General features: G+C 41.4%; 1 protein-coding gene across 2 annotated transcripts in view; it reads left to right on the top strand.

Annotated features, from left to right (window-relative positions):
• The first annotated feature begins 494 nt into the window (after positions 1-494).
• The window catches only part of ephb2b (eph receptor B2b), a 174,271-nt gene continuing 152,108 nt past the window's right edge, over positions 495-22,657 (top strand). For both annotated transcript variants that reach the window (XM_084061418.1, XM_084061417.1), the window contains exon 1: positions 495-647. In XM_084061418.1, the coding sequence (XP_083917544.1) occupies positions 596-647 (52 nt within the window). In that variant the 5' untranslated portion in view covers positions 495-595. The remainder of the gene's footprint in view (positions 648-22,657) is intronic.

Here is a 22,657-nt window from a genome sequence, read left to right as displayed (position 1 = left end):
TCCATTCAGAGTATATACAATAGACTTTATAGAGCAACTTAAAACGAGGGCCTAAAATAAATAAAAAAGGTCCACGTTGCCACCCGACAGTGGCTTACAGAATAGTGCTGTATACCAAAGCATCGACCCCACATTGTCAAGAGACACTTAATTTCGGCAGATTGTTGGGAGTCTTTCCCTCGGTGATTGACAGCAGGGTAAATTGAAGATGATTTTTAGGGGGTCGAGGACCGCGCTCATGAGAAACCGCTGGCTATTCAAACACGTAGAATAGGGTTAAAAATGTATTCACGTAAACAAATATTTATTTATGTATGAGCACGACGTGTAGCTGTTTTGGCAGCGCGGCGCTCCCTCCGCCACGAGTATTTTCAGTATTGCACAACACTCCCCTCTGTCTGCGGTTTTTGGTCTCGTCCAAACTTGCTTCAGATGTGAGTAGTTTCTGCATGGTATCTGGGAGAGCAGCGCTCCATTGAAGGTGAAGGTCCGCTCGTCACCCAGCTCGGCGTTCCCTGTCAATGGCTTTTTTCGGGACGTATTTTATTATTTGAATGTCTGGGCTTTTTAATCTTCTCGTCCAAAGAAACCAATAATGGATATTCTATGGATATTATGGATAATACCCACCGTAATTGCTGTTGAAGGTAAGATAATGTTTCACTCCCCACCACATCACCACATCTCGCCGGCTTGAGTTTCCAAGCGAAGCGCGTCAGTGCTTTGCTCAGTGGTTTATTACAGAGAGTACTGGACAAAGAAAATGCATCGGATTTCTGTTATAGTGACCGTTGTTGCTCACCATCACAGCAGCAGCAGGTATACTCTGCTGCTGTGATTTGTAACCGAGTCACACACACACACACACACACACACACAATAAAAAAAAATCCCATGAGGATTGTCGCGGAATGGACAAAACATGTTCCCGCATCCCCACAGGTAGGGACCGGGTGATGCTGGTTGGCATGATGAAGGGCATCATGCTTGGCTGATAAATCGCACGTGTTTACGTTCAACGCCGATACATCTCAGTAGCTTTAACATTGTGTCTGGAATGATGATGATGGACCGATTGTTACGAACCGTAGCCCCCAAAAGTGACCGTAAACGGGTTGGTTGGAGCTGTGTGGGGTTCCCCCCTCCCCTAGTTATGTATGACCGGTGATTAAAGCACCACATTTTAAGACCTGTCTCTTTCTTAGTTAACATGGGCTTTAAGTGAAAATATGAAATGGGCTACACCACTGTTTCCCAAACAGTGGGTCGGGACCCGTTGTGGGTCGCGGACACATTTTTATGGGTCACTAGAAAATGTCAAAACATTTTTGTTTTAAATTATAATTAAAAAAAGCTGCCCTTTTCATGAATAAAATAAATAAATAAATACATAATTCAAAAAATGTAAAACAAATGTTTAAGAAGTAGTGAAAATAGCCGATCTACAAGCTGCAACCCAGCGCAAAGCCTGGCTGTGAGCTTGTAGATCGGCTATTTTCACTAGTTGGGGTACCGCCGTACCGGGCAAATGTCTAATTTCTCTTTTAGGTCTTGAGCTAAAACGTTTGGGGACCACTGGGCTACACAACACTACAAACCACTATCCAGTTGAAACGAGGCTGTGTTACTGTGCGCTCGTCGGGACGCAGAGCAGAGCTGATGGGCAGTGGGGAGCGTGGCTAAACGGACAATGAAACAGGTTGAATGGGTGCTCAACGGGAATCCCAGCATATGAGCACATAAGTAGGTGCTTGGCGAATATTTTAATAAAGGGTGCACAAACAGCTTGGTGAATTATTTATGATCGTTTTTCCATCGCAATTATTAGTCGCTAAAGACACACAAGTGGGATTGGACACAATAATTGACTCAAGAAGGGGGTGCGTCGGTCAGCCCGTCTATTCTTATCTATTCTGTGGACACTTGCAGAAAACAAACCTGTCTTCCTGTGGTCAGTTTCAAGGCAAACATCATAATTACAAGTACAGCCAAGTGTAGGGGGAAAAACACAGATGCAGTGCAGAAGTAGGCTAAGGCCTTGTTTAGATGTTTGTTTTAGATGTGTGATGATTGCTGTAGGCTACTACAATTTAATAACAGGCCAAATAGGCCAGTGGAGCAGCAGAGTCAGTATAGTAGCCTATAGAGAGCCAACCCTGTTAGGGTTGATAAAGAAATTGTTTCTTTGGGCTTTACATAGAAGTAGCCTACACTTTGCAGAGTTTGGATGCCTGCATCTCAATTATTAACAAGCAGGCTAGACTTAAGATTTACTTGCAACAATGTCTGAAGCCCTGCTAAGGCTCTTTTAATTAGATTTGTCAGTGTCACAAATTATCGATGTACCGGTATATATTTTACATTTTTAGCATTTTAATTTTTCGTGTTTAATTACAAAAAATGCAATTCAATGGTGGAAACTTTAGTATTATGGACAAATATATAAGTTACATAAATTATCTTCGTTATATTCATATTTTAATGTAGGTAGTCTATATTTAATTGTATTGGATTTTTTCCATGTTAAATGAAATGGATGAGATATGAGATATGTAATATATATATTTTTTTATTTTATTTTTATCAGCAGTGTTATTCAAAATTATTAGTAAATATTATAGATTAAAATTTAAATGTTCTCCGTTTGAATAAAATTATTCATGGAGATCTTCAAAAGCTTTATTTATTGATTTATTGTTTGTATTTTTGTTATATTCAGCTGTGTTGCAATTTATTCAAATATTGCAATCATTATTATAATTATTATAATTCCAAGTTCATAATTGATGAATTGTCCAAGACCAAAGTTACCCAATCATTGTGAAAAATTATGCCAAAAATAAGAGGAATCGTCAACCTGTGTATAGAATTTCACACACTTTTCTCTCTCGCTTACTTAGATTATGTACAGTAAATATGGCTACAGTTAATATGTGTTGTTCCCTCTCCATGTGAGTCTTTGAAAACCTTAATTGAAGTTCAACTGCCACTGTATTTGTGTCTGGGAACCTCAGCTCATACTGTACAATTAAAAAAATAGTTGGACACGTTTTACGCTGAGCAATGTGGTTGCATGAGTACAGTGGGGGTTGGTTTCTCTAGTGGCAAATAGTGTTTTAAAATGTATTAAGGTTTATTTCTTGCTTACTTAAGTAATCTACTATAGAATGAAAATAAAATACACATTGCGGTGCTCTCCGTCTCCAGCCTGCTGTACGGAAGGAATTCTTCTTTTGCGACGCACTAGGCCCTTCACCATCCCAACATGACCACCCTCCATTTTGCGCTTCCCATCTCCCGACCCATCATCCAATCAAATTGCAGGAATGGCGCTTACGTATGAGAAATAAAGGGTTGAAAAAGAGGTCACTGCAGCTCTAATCCGAAAAATCAGCACGCAACATTGAAGAACCTTTCAGTTGACTGTTCTGTCATTTTTAATGTCATGGCATGGGATACCGATAACAGTTCTACTGTGGTCGTGTTTGTTTTTAGAAAAGTGCACATTTGCTTTATGCTTTTATCTTGAATAGTTTCTGCGATACTTCAGTCTTTTATGTAGCACAAACAACCTCATCACTTTGGAGAGTTTATTATATCAGAAGCTTGGTTGACTATTGTTTGTTTAGTCAAAGCATTGACCACTTTATCGTTTGGATACACAGCTCCAAGTCTACATTGGTAAAGAAAGGTCAAGTAATAATTTGTAATCTTTAAGTTTAGTGTCAATAGGGAAGGAGTGTTATTGGAGAGGTGATGATAACATTTTCAATTGGTTTTATTATTTGCAAGTGATACCCTATGCATTGTGAGCTTTCACATCAACTATCTTTGAATAGCCGAAGTATAAGATAGATTCCATGTGGTTAAACTGATTGGGATGTTATAACACATTTTGCTTCAAGAACTTCTGGTGGTGTCCCCCCCTCCGGACCCCACTTTGAGAACCAGTGGTCTAGAGTGACAGTGACATTACGAATCCTGTTTCATAAAATCTAATAGAAATATTCAATAGATCTTGTGAGAAACTGTAGTTAAACCTGACATCTAAACATTATTTATTACTTTCACAGCATAGGCATTTGGCCTACTTTCCTATTCAGAGTGATGTAAATGGAGTGTAACAATAGCATATGCTTCAATTCCTAGATCACAAACAATACAAACATATCATCAATGATGAGCAGTACAAGGGCCAAACTTACAATGCTATCTCATTATACTGTTATCCTACATGAGTGTGTTGGAGAGAAGCTCTAACCCTAACCCTTAAAGGTATAGTACTGTAAGTGGCAAAATATAGTTGGACCTAAGGAAAGAGGAAGGTGGGATCCCCACCTTAGCACATTTTTTCATCCATTAACTTGATTTGGATAATCACGTTCACACTCTCCAACTCTCTATAGCTACCAAACAGGTTGAACATATATCAGTGGTATGTTGTAGTTTTTTTTTCGGAGGGCATACGATAATCATTCCCTGCACGACATGCTTGTGGTCAATGGATGAAATGGTTAGTAGAGTGCTACGCTTTTTTTAAAAGAAATCTGCACGTCATACTACTTAAATAGCATAGCGCGGTAGAACACACCACTGGTAGATATAACAGTGGTTCATTCAAAGGCATTTAATTTACTTTCTTGAATCCTTAGTGACCCTTAGTGATAATTAGTGTAAATGTAGAGGTGCTATTGATGCAAATGTAGTGAATAGAAACAGGCTCTTTAGGAGAATTAATGACAGTAGAACTGGCAGTGAAATTAGCCTGGCAGTGTCCAGCATGCCACTAAAACATGTCTGTGGATTTATACCACCATTAGCCTACCTATTAATTATCGCCTATATGCTTATCTTGCAATACTACTCAACTGCAACATCTTATCTACTGATTCTGATGATTGGAAAACATTATTTTCCCCCTTACTTTCTTCTCAGTTAGCCTTGTGGTACTATACTAGAACAAACTTTCTTTCTGGTCAGGCCATTAGATGTTTGCTGTCTCTTCAGTTTTAGCTAAACAGTATGTTGTGGTTTTCGTACAGTATTTGTACCATTTTAAATGCTGTGAGCATTTGCACTAGTGAGTGAGGTAGGATGTGGCACTAGTGAGTGAGGTAGGATGTTGCTAGAATGCCACAACAACCTCCAGACAAGACATGTAGGCTGTTGTTGTGACAGCCAGCTGGCCAATCTTACAACTTTTTTCTTCTTCTGAAGTTAGTGTAAGGGGATGTAAAACCATCGTGGAAGCTGCTGAAGTGGGATAGAATGAGATCAGAGTGTGGAGTCTTAGGAAAGAAAAAAAGAAAAGCTTCAGAGATTTGATTGCATTTCAATGTGTGCTGCATTCCTCCAGCCTCCCCACTTGTGTGCTAGAACCCTATCAGTTGAACGTGAAGGAGTGCCAAATGTTGGCCATGCTAATTTCTTTGATATTCTTTTTTTCCAGTCTCTATTCCATTTAGTCTATAAGCTATATTTATAGTCTGTGAATGGCATGTTTTAGCATATCACCATTTTCTCCCACGCTGTGAGGCAGTACAGCAGTTCAAGGCGCAGTATGATCTTTAACGTTCCAAAAAACCCTGCCAAGTTTGTAAAAGATACGCTGCTATGTAAATTCAGAAGGTGTTTTTGAACCGATATTGTATGTGTAAGGAATAGAAGTGAGTGGAGCACGGAAGCATTAGACAATGGCTTGTGAAAAAGTAACAAAAGACAGAGGAGTGAGGGGGGCTCAGAAACAGGATTATAGATAAAGGTAAAATGAGTGACCATATACAATCCTGTGTTTTCTCAGTCAGCTCAGTGAGCAGATGCAGGGAGCTGGTCCTGCACGCCAACCGCCACAGTAGGTTTTCACAAAGAATCTGTCTCTATTCAGGCTAATCCATGCCGCCCAGGGCCCAGGCATTGTCACTTTGCATGCAAAATTTCAATTAGTGACGGTACCAGTTGTTTTAGTTGTGGAAGCAGTGTCACATTTCAGTACATCTATGGCTACCTTGAGGGTGAGATTAAGCCAAGAACATCGCAAGGGCCCTGAGATGATGCTCATTATAGTGAGGTGGATGTAAAGCGACTTCTGTCCACATGACATAATCGCCACTGGGTTTGAGCGCTGTCTTTTGTTACAGCCAAATGTACTGTTTGACTCTAGGGTTGTTCCAGGGACCCCCAGAAGCAAAGATTTGAGTTACAAATGTTCGCTTTAAAATATATGTATATTTGTTCAAAGATTTGCCTAGACCTGGGTGTGAAATCAGTGAAGAAAGTTGACAAAAAGAGTAGTACAAAAATAAACCAGCTTTTACATGGTACCGCTGACCCACAACTGAAGGCTGCAGTTTCTTTTAATGCTAGTTAGCATCACAACCTTATTAAGGCCTCCCATCCATGTCTCACGAGAGTCAACAGCACTGAAATCAATGTCAAGAGGATAACAATTACAAAGGAGATATTTACCCTTGGTTTACAGATAAATCAAATATAAAACATATGTGTGGTTTGAATGGAAATCTAGGAGCGGGGGAATGAGTGTGTAACTCATATCCCACTAGCATGTTACTTTACTGTGTGGATCTACGTTTTATATATAGAAAGGTTTGTTTACTTCAGAGAAGTCGTTTACTTCAAGCCTACAGGAATCAGGGAATAGATTGCTTGCTGTTTGAGCCCACAGAACTAGAAGAATGAATCAGACTCCACTTAGTCATCAGAAAGAGCGCAATCGTCAGATTGGCCTTTTGATTTATTTACAAATAGAGGCGCATTGTGTGTGTGAATACGAGATTTTCAAAATTGCTCTATAGAAAAGTACAGTTTTTTTTCCAAGAGGGATCATAGCAAACAAATCTCTTTCTTATAATATCAGACACCGTTTCAACCACAATCTTTTTCTTTAACAGTGCCCTTTTATTTCAGCGAGTAAATGCTTATGCACAGTTGTATATCCCTGCAGCGTTGGGAAATTCAAAACAGGTGAAATGTATACCGCATCTATTATGGCTATTATTATGGTTTAAAAGGAATGACGAAATGCATAAGAGCATCCATGCTCCTCTGCAGGAGAAGACTATTATTATGATCTTAATGTGCAAGCTCCTATCGTCTCTCACTTCCACACAGATAAAACTGTAACTTGCCCCGAGTTTGTTTGTGTCAAACTCAATTGTAACCAGACTTTGGTAAAATTGGATTTATGAATACGTTTTAGAGTTTGTTTTTGTCTGGTCTACTCTGTACTAACAGGACAAGTCAGGTAAATTGTTAGCCATAGAACATTCTTATAACATAATTCTTTTCATATTTTTTTCCTTATGCATATGGCTGTACTTTATGACAAACCACGCCTTTCTGGCCACCATACGTAGGCTAAAACAAACAATGAACATATTTGTATTTGTCATAGGTCTTTAAATAACATGATAGCCTTCTCTGAAATAGCTTTACAAACAACTCTCAATGCACGTTATTTGTGGGATCAATGATCTCGAAAAAACGAATTGTTTATCTCAGGTGGGTCGTGCATATTGAATAACTTTTGCAAGACGCTCGACAGTGTACAACTTGAGCTCTGTTCACAAAAAGTATATCACCTTCTAAACGGACAAAGTGTAGAATTTCACCCAAACCAGTTTTCTTTTAATTTAACACTACAGGCACTGTGTGCTATGAATGGTGAACAGATGCATTACGTAAAAATATATTCTTTACCCAGGATCAGTTGAATTATGGGTCTTGAGTTTTGTTTTTCTAGCAGTGCTTTAAGGATAGGTGTGTTGTTATACCCAAGGGCTATAATTGCTTCAGTCTGTGGTTCTGAAGAGTGTACGGTCTGAAAGTGAGAGGAGATTACTGTGGTTATTGTAGTGATTTCATAGTGAATCTTTAGGTCTTAATCCTAACAATTTAAGATTAAGGATAAAGATCACACCCACAAGTTAGGATGTATATCTCAGTACAGTATGGCACAGAGTTCTCTTCCCTTTTCAAACTGCATTATAAAGTATGTCTATTATGTAGATTACCTAATCAAGTTCGAGTTTTCAGACAGATGCTAGAAGTTAATTCAATGAGGGTAACTGCATAATTAAATCAGAGTTGCTGGCCAGTAGGTCTATTACACCTCTGTGGAGTACAGTTTGCATATCTGCTGTGGTTTTCCTGCTGACAGATATAAAACTAGCATGGAATAAATAGATACTAGATAGACACGCAACTTGTTTCACCTCTGTGTAACCTCGTACAGGATATTTCACAGTGAAATCTAGATCAAGGATGTCCTGATATCCTGCTGTCTTAATTAGCACGTTAATTGGCAATGCACGGCCTCTCTGTGAGTCGTATTTATACTGTATTACCTGATTCACCCAAACCCTTTGGGAAACAGGAGAGGTGGGGGATGGGGGTTAAAATGTGCAGAAATTGAATACAGTGATTCATTTCAAGTTTGATTATGTTACTTCTGTGATGGAGATGAAAAATACCTGACGAAGGCCACATCGGCCGAAACGCTGTTACCTTGAGTGCTCTATTCATTAAATTTGCCGGGAGCATTAAGAAGGTGTGCGGACTCTTTTCTTTTGTTCACGGAGATGAAAAATTGCACAATCAATTGCTTTAATTCCAGCATTGCTGTAGGATTGGCAGACCACCAGTTTGTACACGGGTGACAGGTCTCAAGTCTCAGATAAATAACCTTCTGTCTTGGTTCATCACAAACTTGAGATGACGTGACAAATGCAACCATTGTCCCATTGCATGTGTGATGTGAATTTTAAGTCATATGTGCCCACAACATGGCGCTCATCATATTCAATGTGGTGAGTCCGACTGCTGAGCTCAAGATGCAGGGTGAAAGAAGGAGAAAGAGAGAGCGAAGGAGGGAGGGAGAGAAAGAAGGAGTGTACCCTGAGAGAGGTCAGACCTCGTTTCAGAGACCCCCATCCATACACACCCCAGGTACTGTGACACTGCCTTTATGAGCGCGCCCGGAGAACACAAACCCAGCGGATTAGTGTCTGGCTCTCAATGTCCCCGGGAGCGGAGCCCATCGGCCCCGAGACAAAGAGGGGCTGATTGCGTTGTCATCTGCATCACAAAGGGAAGCTCTTTTTTCCACCTGAACTGCTGCTGCCTCCGCATCACGCTGCACATCCCATCTATCAGCGACTCTGGACCCACGTGACATCTGCCTTTTTTATTTTTTGTCTCTTTCACTGTCTGTCTTTCTCTCTCTCTGTCCCTCTCTGGCCCCCTCTGTCTGTCCAACATGGTCCGTATCAAAAGCAGGGATGTCCCTCCTTCCCCTCCTCGCTTTTCAGACCACTGCCGCTTCCTAGACTATACAGCCAAAGCTGCTCCGCCTGAATTTGGTCTTTGTCGGTAGTGCCATCAGCATGGGTTTCATCAACTTCAACTCAACTTCAACTTTATTGTCAGATCACAGGTCTACAGATGTAAAGAAGTGGGGGAAATTCTTTTTCGTACAACCTGCCATCATTTGTAGTTTTCAGGGAAGAAGAATAGAGATACAGTAGAAAGCAAGAAAGAACAATCAATGTTGACCATTACATTCACACGGACACATTTGTAGTTTCCAATCCTTTTTCCCAGCCCTTTCTGGCTCTCGTAGGCCGGCTAGCCAGAGCAGCTCACCATGGCTCAGCCAGCACACAGGCACAGACAAAAGGGCCCAATATCCCGCTGTCAGGCCTATCGGGGGGGCCTAACGGGTCTATCTGTCTCACTCGGGACGCGGAGAGCAGCCCTGACTGAGGGCACTGCCAGCAAGCAGTCATGTTTTATCTGATTAGCGTACGAGGCCGGCAGGATCTGGTGTTCTGTAATAGATGAGGGTCTTCTTGTGGATGTTGACCCCAGCCTGTTCCGGCAGCCACAATACTACGAGAAACTGCAAATCCAGAGGCAGGATAGATATGTCAGGCTCTCCTTTTGGAGATTATCTTCTTATTTATGTGACACTCCACTTAATATTCTTTCGTGGCTGGTTTTGGAAGTGTGAACAATTTACTTTTATCGCAGATTTTTATTGTGTTTACACAGTATCTTGTTATTATGCAAAAACCTTTTATATATTGTTTTATCTTATGCAGGATTACCTGAACTCACTGTTCACCACCCAATGAATACGTTCTTAATCTTTGGAAGAAATGTTTATTTCAGATAAGTATGGCTGAAAACCCCATTATAAGGTGTATTTTGAATGGACTGTTTATTTAAGCGGATAAACAGGATGTGATGTTGAAAAGCAGAGAGAAAGAGATAGAGGGACATGGGGACAACCAAATAAGAGAGAGAGAATGACTTAATGTTGTATTAAGGTGTGAGAGTTGAGGTTTTTATTCACACGTAATTGTATTCGCTCATAGCATAGGGAATTACGGTGAGATTAATTGTGGGATCGCCTTAGTGATCACACTAATGTTATTCCCACTATTTATTTATTATTCTGCCCGTTTTTTGGCCCCTCACTAGTCCTTCATACTTTTAAATTGTAACTTTGTTCCAACTCTACAACGTTCAGCATACTTAGGACATATCGGCTACCATTTGAAATAATTTGTACTTATAGAGATATTTAACTTGTAATTGCAAAAAAAAATCCATTCATACTTTTAAATTGAAACTCCGTTCCAACTTTACAACATTCGGCCTACTTAGGACATATCGGCTACCATTTGAATTTTTGAAAAGAAATAGGACTTTTAAAGATATTTAAAGATATTTCACTTTTAATTGCTAAAATAAATCCCATTAATTTGACTATGGAAATGCCATTTAGCTACAGTGGAGCCTAGCAACTGCTTATCAGACCCTAGCAACACCATATTAGACCATAGCAACCACCTATTAGACCCTAGCAACCACCGTTTTACCCTAGCAACCACCTATTTTACCCTAGCAACCGCATATTAGACCTTACAGTAGCTACCATGGCTATGGCTGAAAACACCATTATATGGTGTATTTTGAATGGACTGTTTATTTAAGAGGATAAACAGGATGTGATGTTGAAAAGCAGAGAGAAAGAGAGAGATGGAACGATAGAGGGATGGGGACAAAGAGAAACCAAATAAGAGAGAGAATGACTTAATGTTGTATTAAGGTGTGAGAGTTGAGGTTTTTATTCACACGTAATTGCATTAGCTCATTGCACAGGGAATTACGGTGAGATAATTAACTGATGTGGCCTTTGGCTGGGCCATGTCTGCTTTAGAGAGGAGGAGCTAATCATATGTTTTCCAGAAATGAATACTCATACAGCACAAATCAATTTCAAAAGCTTTCACTCCTTGACAGACCTCAGAGGTGCCTGTTCCTCGCTAAGCTTGGAGAAATTTACCATGGGCAGGTACAGTACATAGAAAGGGATATCAGTCCTTGCTGTGGGCTTTAGAATTAGTCTACACATGGTTTGATTAAGCCAAAATCATTGTGTTGCCTAGACTGGGATATAGACAAAATCCCTAGATTATTTAGTTAAACTGAGGTGGTATATGAAATGGAAGGTGAGGAGAAATAAAAGTGCTAACATGTAAGGTTAATAGTTCTAATGCAATGGTAAAGAGATGAGGCATCTCAGAGGCCAGGGTCATCGAACACACGGATAAGTGCAGCTCTTCTTAGTTTAATCGGCTATAGTCCAATTACTGAGAACTGTACTCGGCCACAGAGGCTGATTGTCAACAGCGACTTACCCCGTGTAAGCACACAAGGGCTTTCAGATTACTGGGCGGTGGCAGGTGGAGTGTGATAGACCCAACTGTGATTTGGCTTTGAGGGTTTACAAAGGCTTTCATCAGCTGTTTGGTGCTATCTAACACAATATATATTTAACCACTGTTTTAGCCCTGAATGTTTGTCTTGATCAGTTTTTAAGGTTCTCATTTTCATCAATAGTACCTGAATGACTGACGGAGCTTCACTTGCCCTGAATAATGGAAGCCTTGAAATACACCCTGTTATTCAAACTCTCGTTTTTAGCCTACTTACTGCATAATTAGCCCCTCTTTCATTTTGTCAGTGCAAGTGGCCTAAATGTGAAACCAAAAAGTGAAATGCCAAATGACTTTGGGTTGGTTTATGTGGGCTATCCTAGGGCTAATTTCTGATCACTGAAAAGTATTACATATCTTATTGCTTATATGTTTCCCTTCCGTTAGTGGGTTAGGTTAGTGAATTGCATTGTTATACGACCAACTTGTTTTGATGTGAAATTGCCTTTTTTTAAATCTCGGTCTGATCCCAGCTGATCATAAGTCACTTCGATTTTTTTCCATGTTAGGAACAGGGACACAGCAGAATTGCATTTTTGTGTTTGGTTGTTTTGATTTTTTTCTATTCTCTCTTTCTTTCTCTCTCTATTTTTTCCAGCAAGTTTTCTTTGACCTCATACCTCTTGCTCATCAATCTACAGCGGCTTACAGCCCTAATCAATAACCTAGGCTTAGCATAGATTAGACCTCTTGGAACGTGTGTATGGAGTTTATGGAGTCACATCAATAGGCAGTCTATTATTACTGTTATTTTGCATCCAATGTGTCCTGCAATAAATACTCCATTTTGCCAGAGGATGCACACCTACATTTACATAATCACTTCTCAGAAAGAGGATCCAGCAGATTGACAGATCGGCAAGACTCACACTTGTAATTGCTGCAATTCACATGCAATAACATCTCGAGGTCTCCCTCTTGTATCCTCTCACTATTCATTGTTATTTTACCCTAATTTCATTCCCACTAAAGATTTTTCAGCTGGAAACAGTGTTCCCTAAAGAATGCGACCATAAGTCAAGAGCAGCCAAAAAATGGTAGTATAGGTCCACTGGGGTCAATGAAACAATGCCTGAGATCACAGTGCAGCCAACCTATAGCTTACTGAACCAGGAGCGAGGTATATAAGGAGATGGCGGAGTGATGACTATTTTCCATACCTTCCTCCGGCAAGGCTTTTCAGATAGTAATCACAATGGATCGTTTAGGAGAGCAGCTGGAAAATCCATAGAGGATCTTGGGAGACATGCTGTGGCTGTGAAATCAATGCAGAGATCCAGCTGAGACCATTATAATGAAATGAATAAGTCATATGATATGGTTAAACGTGTACAACGTTATTATTCACATGGTCCAAATAGCTTCCTCATTTATAACGCAGGCTGGCATATTGTCAATAAAGGTACCACTTGTTCTCTTTTATAATAACGAGGTTCGGGCCGTTAACCTACCAATATATCTGAGTCATAGTGTTGGGGGCTTTGTTAGAGTACCCATTGCACACATCTGTCTGTGTCCCTTTTGTGCCCATATCAGGAGATGTCTGTTTCTGTCTGTCCACCCGTGTCCCTTTTAATGCCCATATATGGAGATGTATGTTTCTGTCTGTCCACCCGTGTCCCTTTAATGCTGGTGGAAGCGGTCGGTCCCATATATGCACATGACCATATATGGTCATAGCGGTCAGAACTGTGGCTCGGGACAACCAGATCTCTGTATCTGTCAGTCCATGCCCCCTTTTGTGCCCATATGTGGAGCTGATTGATTTGTTTGCGGCTGATGCCATGACAACACATTGAGGTTAGACAACACACTCCATATTTGGGCAGCGCTGCATTGGGTATTCCTTATATGGTTGGTTATGGCTGTGTGAGCGGGACGTCAGAGGTCCGCCCGCCCTTCAGGCGGCCCACCTCCCATTAGCCAATTTTAATATAGGATAGGATATGTATTTTATATTTGTTTACTGTACAGCACTTTCAACCCTGTTGTTTTAAATATGCTCTATAAATACAGTGGATTGGGTTGAATTGGATATTAATATACCTCTATCGTTCCATCACCTTTCTAAAGTGCTTTACAGAATAACCAATTTAAGAAACAATAAAGCAGAGGCAGTAAAACAGCACAATTTTGTTTTCCAAAACCCTTCAAGCCATCATGTTTCTGCTGAGACTGAGATGAGACATGTGTTGTAGGTGTGTTTGATGCATCCTGCTCAAAGCTGCCAAAACAGTTTTTAATATGAAAATGTCAAGGTTCCAAACTGTGTTCTGTGTTCATGCAAAAACAAACACACAAATAAACCCTGGCCTAAATACAGAGTAGGTGAGAAAACGGAAACGAATATACAAACAACCTATTAGCCTAGTTATTGTGTATAACAAAACTCATTTTCACAATATTACACTTTAATTGGTTGAAGGTCATGCTGATTGCATTCTTCAACCAGAAGGGAGTGGTCCATTTTTAGTTTGTTCCTCAGGGTCAGACGGTCAACCAGCACTTCTACCAGCAGGTCCTCAATCGCCTCCATGAAAGGGTTTGGCACAGGAGACGGGCTCTGTGGAGAGACTAGTTGTGGCTGCTCCACCACGACAACGCGCCCCCACATACCACGCTCACTGTATCTGTTCTGTGTCGTATTGTTGGAAGGGTTAGGGTCAGAACTAGGGTAACCATGTTGCTCCATGTTTGTGCCACCTCCAGTTACGTGACAGAGGGTAATAGCAGTGTAATTACAGAACAGCCTGGAACAGAAGCACCGAGTGAGAGAAGTGATCAATGTTATAGCAGAATAGTGGCAAGATGTTGCGCAACACTGTGACATAAGCAGTTACTCTATTAGCATTGAGTGGCTGCCATAGTCCTGTTACTTTTCGTACACACCTCTTATAAATGTGTATGTATATATATATATAATATATATATATATATATATATATATATATATATATATATATATATATATATATATATATATATATATGTATGTGCGCACACACATACACACACATACTTTTTTATTTTAAAGGCCACTGTGTTTTGCGACCATGTTCATGGTTATCCTACAAAAAAATGCATACAAAGAAATCCATTGTTGATTCGGCAAAAGAGTAATCAATGTCTTTTTCATGTGAAATCCAAACGGGGAAAACCATAGTTAACTTTGCTGAATGATTGAAAAGTATGCTCAGTGAAATTCAGCCATTCCATACTGGTGTATTTACGTAGGGGAAGGTAGTTTTTTTCCCCTTCATAAATTTACCTGCAAGGCAGCCACTGCATTTTAGTACTGAAAACTGCAGTTCTGTCTTAAAGTAACTCAGGAAAATAATAAAGATACCTGTCCTTGACACTTCAGGAAGTTGAGGGTGAACTTCAACTGCTGTGTAAACTGCTGTGGGTCAAAATGATGTCTTTCTGCAGAATAAAAGCACATTTTTCAATAAAATGATTATGATAATAAATAATAGTTTAAATAACTAGTATAGTAGTAAAGGATTAGTGGGGGCAGCACTGTTTAACAGACTTCCCTATTAACTACATAAACAAGCACATGCTTACAGTATGTAATATATCAATATTATCCATTAGTGTATTATTATATACCCTTGAAATGGCATAGACTAAGTCAAAATGGTATCAGTTATTGGGAAGAATAAATAACTAAATGACATGGTCACTCCTTTTTCCTTTTGTTACTTTAGGACCTGTCTGACACTGTGAAGCAGTCATGCAGGCGTATTGCCTGCATGTGGTGACAGTATGAGTCCCCTGATGGACTTGCTGTCAGAAGCCTGCCTGTTGGAGTGATTGAAAAAACATGTCTGGGATTAGCCCTTCATCCACGTTTCTGTGAAGCTCTGGCAGGGGTGTGTGTGTATGTGTGTGTCAAAGGCTGGGGTGGAAGTGAGGGGCTCTCTGGGCCTGCCACAGTAGTGCTGATCGATGGCATAGGTAGAGCTAATTCCCATCTACCCCCACCATCCTAATGCAAACACACTCGCTCTACACACTTGCAAACAGTAGTAGTGTACAGACCTGCGCACAGACAGCATTCCAATGCACACAGACAAAGGCTTTGCTCGCACACACACACACACACACACACACACACACACACACACACACACACACACACACACACACACACACACACACACACACACACACACACACACACACACACCATTTAGGACCACCAACACACAAGTAAGCACAGCCACATACACACACACCTCTTGTATTCATATGGTACAGGACCACACATACACACATGAGCAAGCACGCACACAAGAGCAAGCACGCATACCCCCTTTTCTACCCGGTGTACCCCTGCTGTCAACTAAGAGGAATGCGTGGAGAGAAAAAGAGAGGGGGAGAGGAAGAATACAAAGATTTAATTCCTTGCTTTAGAATGAATCCCTTGAGCATACAGTTTTTTTCCCCTCAAAGTGCAAAGCATTGTTGTCGTTTAGCTTTGATTTACCTCAGTGAACAAGATGGAAAGGAGTTTGATTCGCTTTTACTGTGAGACTTAACATTGCCTCCCACTGAGACCCAGCGTCATTGCGCGTTATGCAAAATTGCTTTTCTTTTAGTGCCTACGATAAGCTGTCCTACTTTTTAGAAATGGAAATCTAGACCAAAAGTGTTTTTCTGTCCTTCCTGACAGACAGCCTTCAGGCACAGCCAAGCTGTATTAATCTCTCTCTCTCTTTCTCTCTCTCTCACCCTAACCCACTCTTTCACTCACACTGTAACACTCCCCATTTCCCTCTCCCAGTCTTCCTCTTCATCTCTCCACCTCTAGCTTATACTGCACAAGCATGTACACACATGTGCATGAGTCCCCCCCCCCTCACGCACTCGCACGCAAGCGCGCGCGCACACACACACACACACACACACACACACACACACACACACACACACACACACACACACACACACACACACACACACACACACACACACACGTTGGTCCATGCCTAACTCAACACCTGCGTTAGGTTGTTCAGTGTGGCTTTCTCAACATAATGGCATTAACATGGAAACCAGAGTCCCGGAGCAGGATTAGTGTCTAGGAGCTAGTATGAGGTGTGAACACAGGGGCCGGACAAAGATGGCCTCTCGCCTAACATTTTGCCGCCACACTTTCACTCCTTGTCTGTCTTATCGCTGTACTTTGCGCACGCTGACGGAGGCAAGCTTATTTTTGGCGTCACAGAAAGCCAGAACGAATGTTGTTTGAGTTTGTGGTCATATGTGTACATGTACTTTCTGTTCTCTGTCATTCTGTCTCCAACTTTCTCTCTCTGTAGTGCGCACTCTCTCTCTCTCTTTATTTCTTTCTTTCGTGCATACACAAATCTCTTTCTGAGTCATCTCACAGAAAGAGACAGATGTTGTAAAAAACCCTTCTTTAGACTTAGGCAAATGCAGGAAAGCAAAACTCCTGCAATATTTAGGAGCCTACATCACACCAAAGTAGACTCACAGTATCATGAACCAAAATGTTCTGGCAGCAGTCGGCATTTTACTTACTTATTTACAAAAACAAGCCTAATACTAGTGTATTAAATCATATTTTGTGACGTGGCACTGGGCCCTTATCATTACCAGAGGTTGAAGTACAGTGATGTACAACTTATAGACCCTTGATCTAATGTACTGATATATTTTATACTCCAGTATCTATGCAAATGCATCTATGAGATGGTTTTTAGAGCAAAAATCCTTATGAATATTCATTAGGATTATTAGGACTATTTGGGGTGAACGTTCGGCAAAAACAAATACCAATCTACAAGCTCACAATGATCACACCGTACCGCAACACGATGCGTTGTGAGCTTGTAGATAAGCTGTTTTTGGCAAAGAGATTTTGTGTCGAGGGGAAAAAGAGCGGACCAAGGATAGACTCCCGGGAGTCCCCAGTCAAATAACTATGTACTCGTGTTTAAGTGGTTAACAAATGGTCTCGTCCATGTGTTCAGGTTTCAGGTGATAGCCTACACCTCAGACTGTGAGTACACAGTAATATCCTCAGTGTAAATCTAACTTAAAGAGTGTACAAAATAAATGGAACTATGGACCTTAGGCAGGTCCATGTGTATCCATTTGTGCAGAGATAAATTAACATTAGGATTTTGCTGTGTTGGCACTTGAGTTAAAAGGAAAAGAAGGGCTTTTGTTTTCCAACTGTGGTTAGCTGATCTAAACATTCACAACATCTAATCCTTCATCTGACAATAGAAGTGTGCTAAGGTCTTATCCATTGTGTCCTGCCACTTATGTCGACTAGCTGGAGGGCACTTCTCAACAGCACAAGCCTCGGCACTTCAAAACTCCATGTTTGCTGCAATCTTTCCCTCCTTCGTCCCGAGTCCCTCCTTCGTCCCGAGTCTGTGTCAGTGGAAAAAAGAGGGCTAATAATCATAATACCAGCCGCGCAACCATTTTCCCCTCACTTTATTCTCCCTCAATACACCACCTGTCATGTCAGAAACACTAATGGCACTGGGGTGATATGGAAATGCAGCATTTCCTGCAGAACGCCGTAACTGTCGACTTACAGTACGACTACAACGGCACCGGACCATTTAAGGGAGGGCTTTCTGTTGGGTTGTCAAGGCAGACACGGCTATAAGGAAACATGTGTGCCGAGAAGGCTGTGTCAGGCAGGCTGCTCCAGATGTGCAGGGTGAATGGTGGAGCTGGTGTTTTTTCTTTTCTCTTTTTTTCACTCACTAACTGAGCGTGTGTGAGACACGGCGGCGTACAGCTGCCCGCCTTTAGAAGAGTTAAGGCTGTTTCACAGGGAGTGAGGAGGAGGTGAGAAACAGCGGGTCTAATTGAGGCGATGAAGGTGCTGTCATAAGGCATCCCCGTAGCTGTTCCAGCGACGGGGGGGGGGAGTACGTTATATCATTGTATTTGAGCTCTCAAGGTACTGGCCGATACGTAGCAAATTTAGGGGATTTTTGTAGACATAAACATGGCTTGAGTAATGTCCTGTCATAGCTGTCTTACTCCTTTTTTACCGGCTGTTCAGGCTTTTCTGAAGCTTACAGGTGTAAGCTGTATCCGTCTCCCTTTGTCCTAACTGCCCTAAATACCTCTGCATTGTTCACTGCCAGAAAGCTGCCCTTCTCAGCTACTAAATACAAGGAGTTAAACAGGTAATTTACTTCGTTTATGTAGTGTTTAAAAAAGAGAAGAAAAAAACAAGAGGAACAAAACTCTACCAGTTGTTTTAGAAAATCCTTTCTTCCCAACTTGCAACTTTTCTACTTTTCTAATTCAACAACAAATTTCGTTCACGTTATCTGCAATTAACTAGGATGAGCCGCCTGCCTGCCTCATTCTTTTGCTCACTTTGTTATGGAAATTCTTATTCAACCCAATGAAGCTGCATTGGAAACTTCATTGCAAGTGAAATTATCACACATTACTGGCAAATTGCAGAATGTGCGCACACGTGTGCACACACACACATCCAGTGATGTATTACAAAGAACATACTTTGCTGTGTTCCCCAGCTCCTCTTAGCTTCAGCCCGTGGCCTGACCACATCCCTCTCTTCCATAGTCCCAGCCCCATTCCTCTCGGGCTGGCTCTAGCTCCATTCCTCCCTTACTCAGCCATGGCTCCATTCCTTTTCTCCTGCAGCAGCCAGACCCAACCCCAGTCCCTGCTCTGTGCTTCAGCTGCGATCACCGTTGCCAAAGAAGAATGCGTTCATATTTACAGCAGTGGTCAGGGGGAATTGTTGCAGGTGGATGGATGATTTTTTACACACAGGCACGCACACACTCAACTCAAGCTCAACTGTAGCTGCTGAGGCAGGGGAATGCCTCTCCCTCTTCTTGTTCACTTACCACCCACATTTTCCCAGCTGTTCCAGAGGTTCAAAGTGATCATGATCCTTTGGTCATAATGTTCACTTGTTTCGCCTGTAGGGGAGGCAGTAGAGTATTAAGCCTAATTTATGCTCTTCTCGGAAAAAAAGCAGACCTACAAGCCCACAACGTGTTGCATCCGCGACGCGTTGTGGGCTTGTAGGTCTGCTATTTTCGACACACGACACTGTTGTGCGACAAAGGTGGTGGGGTGATTGGGTGTGCTATAGTGACTTATCTGCCTCTGGTGGATTGAAGTGTTCCTCAGGGATAATATAGGTGGTGCGTCCTTTGTTTGGTCAACCTAGTACCCTTTTCAACACATGCTGATGATAACATCTTATTCCACATAAAACAGATCTTTGATTAATCATAAAACAATATAGTATACAGATTCACAGAGTACTGTGTTCTTTAGTTAATTGAGAAATTAGGTAGATGTGATTTTAATTGCCTAAATGCCTGAATGCTGCCACTTGATGCTTTTCTCTCAGACATACTAGGCACAATGCACAGTAGGTAGAGAAAACAAAGGGTGATTAAACAGTAACTCTAAACGATTTTAATCAACTTGAAACCTTAATCGCCTGCTTACAATTAAAAGTCTTAAGGCCGTGGCTAGACAGTTTTAAACTGATATAACCTAGAATGGCTCACCTCTCCGTCAGGACTTGTGCTTTCACTTGTAGAGAATCACTTCAAGCTAACAGATCCTTGTTACAGTGGTTCTCAAAGTGAGGCCTAGGGACCCCCAAGGGTCCTTGAGGGGGTTCCAGGGGGTCGCCAGCTAAATTAGTTAATGTAGCATCACAATCAGTTTAACTGCTTTAACCCTAGGGGCTATTTGATAATAGCCGATCTAAAGCCCTCAATGCAAAATTCTTTTGAAACATTTTAACAACACAAATCTTGCATGGGGGTCCCAGGCACAAAATAGTTTTGAATGGGGTCAGCGGCCAAATACATATACATTTGGGGGGTCCTTGACATGGACAAGTTTGAGAATCGCTGATCTATACCAGTATTGTTCTTTTTTTGTTTATTTTTCCCCGTTTCAAATGAGAACCTTTGGCGGGCTTGTCATGGCTCTGGGTTTGATTCGACCAAAAAGCCTCTTGCAGAGTAGGGGGGTGTGAGAAAATATTGATACATTTAGTATCACAATATTTTACATTTTATTACAAGAAAGTTAATTCCTTTCCTCAGAATACTAGATTTCTTTGCTTGCTTACAGTGTTGCAATATGTCTCAATATATTTAATATTTAGCCTTCTTTATGACACGTAATGTATCGCCATATTCTTATGAATACACAGTCAATTTTGCGCCGTGCATGAATACTCAACAAGGCGAGGATTCATTTTAGAATCTACCATAGCAAAGGAGAAACTGTGACATCCCTTTTAGTTTATCAGTATTTCCCTTTTGATGAGCTCATTTGAGTTGCACTAATTATCCTACTGAGTGAGTTTGAAAGATTCCTCCCTTTGTGCGAGTGAACTGGGCATTCGTTTTATTTCTCTGCCCAGTACAAATTGGCGGGACATAGAAATACTTTCTTTTCAAATGTAGTGCAAGTAATAAATAACATATGAAAGAAAGCTGTTATGAAATGCATTGCAGCTTTCTTTCATATGTTATTTATTATAACCCCTCCCCAGGCTCTATTCCTATACACAGTAAAATCATCAGTGTTAATTTAACTCATTGAGTGCACAAATGGTACCAAATGGACCCCTATGGATTAAATAAAGCTGATTTTACTGTGTACCCTTCCCTCTATCTTCAATGTGCTCCTCTGTCCTTCACACCAAGTCAGAGGGAGACAGTGTGTTAGCCCAGGTTTTGTATGAGAGCTACACGCACGTTGCACTGTAGGGCAAATCAGTTTAACATGAAATTACAGACTAAATCAGCGTACAGCGTTGAGGTGGGTTGCCATAGTGACAGGCAGTAGTCACCTCTCTGCTGGAGGCTTAACATTGGCTGATCTCTACTGGAATCACTTTAAATGCCAAGTACAATAAAGCTAGTACACTGTAGTAAAGATGAATGTACACTATCTTTATTGTACTTGGCATTCAAACCGATCTCTTCTGGAAGAAGAGATCAGGTTAAATGCCAAGTACAATAAAGATATAGTTAGTGTACAGTGCATGAATGTACACTAACTAAACTTGTCTTGGTGACACTGGTACATGGGCATACTGTGCGAGTGTGAGCCGCCATTTTCGCGTACGTGTGTTCTTCAGCGAGCACACACGTGAATGTTGGGGCATGGCCTGCGGCCTACTGTCCTTAGAGAAATAAGAAGGGGAAGGATGCATACCACCTCCCTTGTCCCCGTGTGACAAACTGACTTTCGTAATTCAATCAATGCTAATAGCCATGATGCCGTCGTTCATTTCTCCCATGTACCTCGCAAGCCCCCACGGCCACCGCCAACAGGAGTTTACACGGATGAGTAGGAGTCGGAGATGTGATTTTCAAGGCAGGGCCATCTGCGTAGAGGGCCTCTCTCGCCCTCGTGAAGCGGCATATGCTTTTGTGTGTCTTTGTGTATGTGTGTTTGCGTTTGTGTGTATGTGCATGCGTGTGGGAGATGGAGCTATAGCGAGAGAGCACTTATTCCCTGAGTGAATTAACCCACATTGACAAGCTCCTGGCTGCGGAGTTTCCATCTCTGTAGAGGCCGTCTGGCAGGGAACAGTTAAATCACTCACACACTCACGCACACACACACTCACGCACGCACACACACACTCACGCAGACACACACACACACACACACACACACACACACACACACACACACACACACACACACACCACACTCACTCACTCACTCACTCACACACACACACACACACACACACACACACACACACACACACACACACACACACACACACACACACACACACACACACACACACACACACACACACA

Source organism: Gymnoscopelus microlampas, assembly GCF_963454915.1.
Source record: "Gymnoscopelus microlampas genome assembly, chromosome: 7".
Classification (NCBI taxonomy): Eukaryota; Metazoa; Chordata; class Actinopteri; order Myctophiformes; family Myctophidae; genus Gymnoscopelus; species Gymnoscopelus microlampas.
Note: the sequence above shows the minus strand (reverse complement) of the source record. Positions and strands in the feature narration are given on the sequence as shown.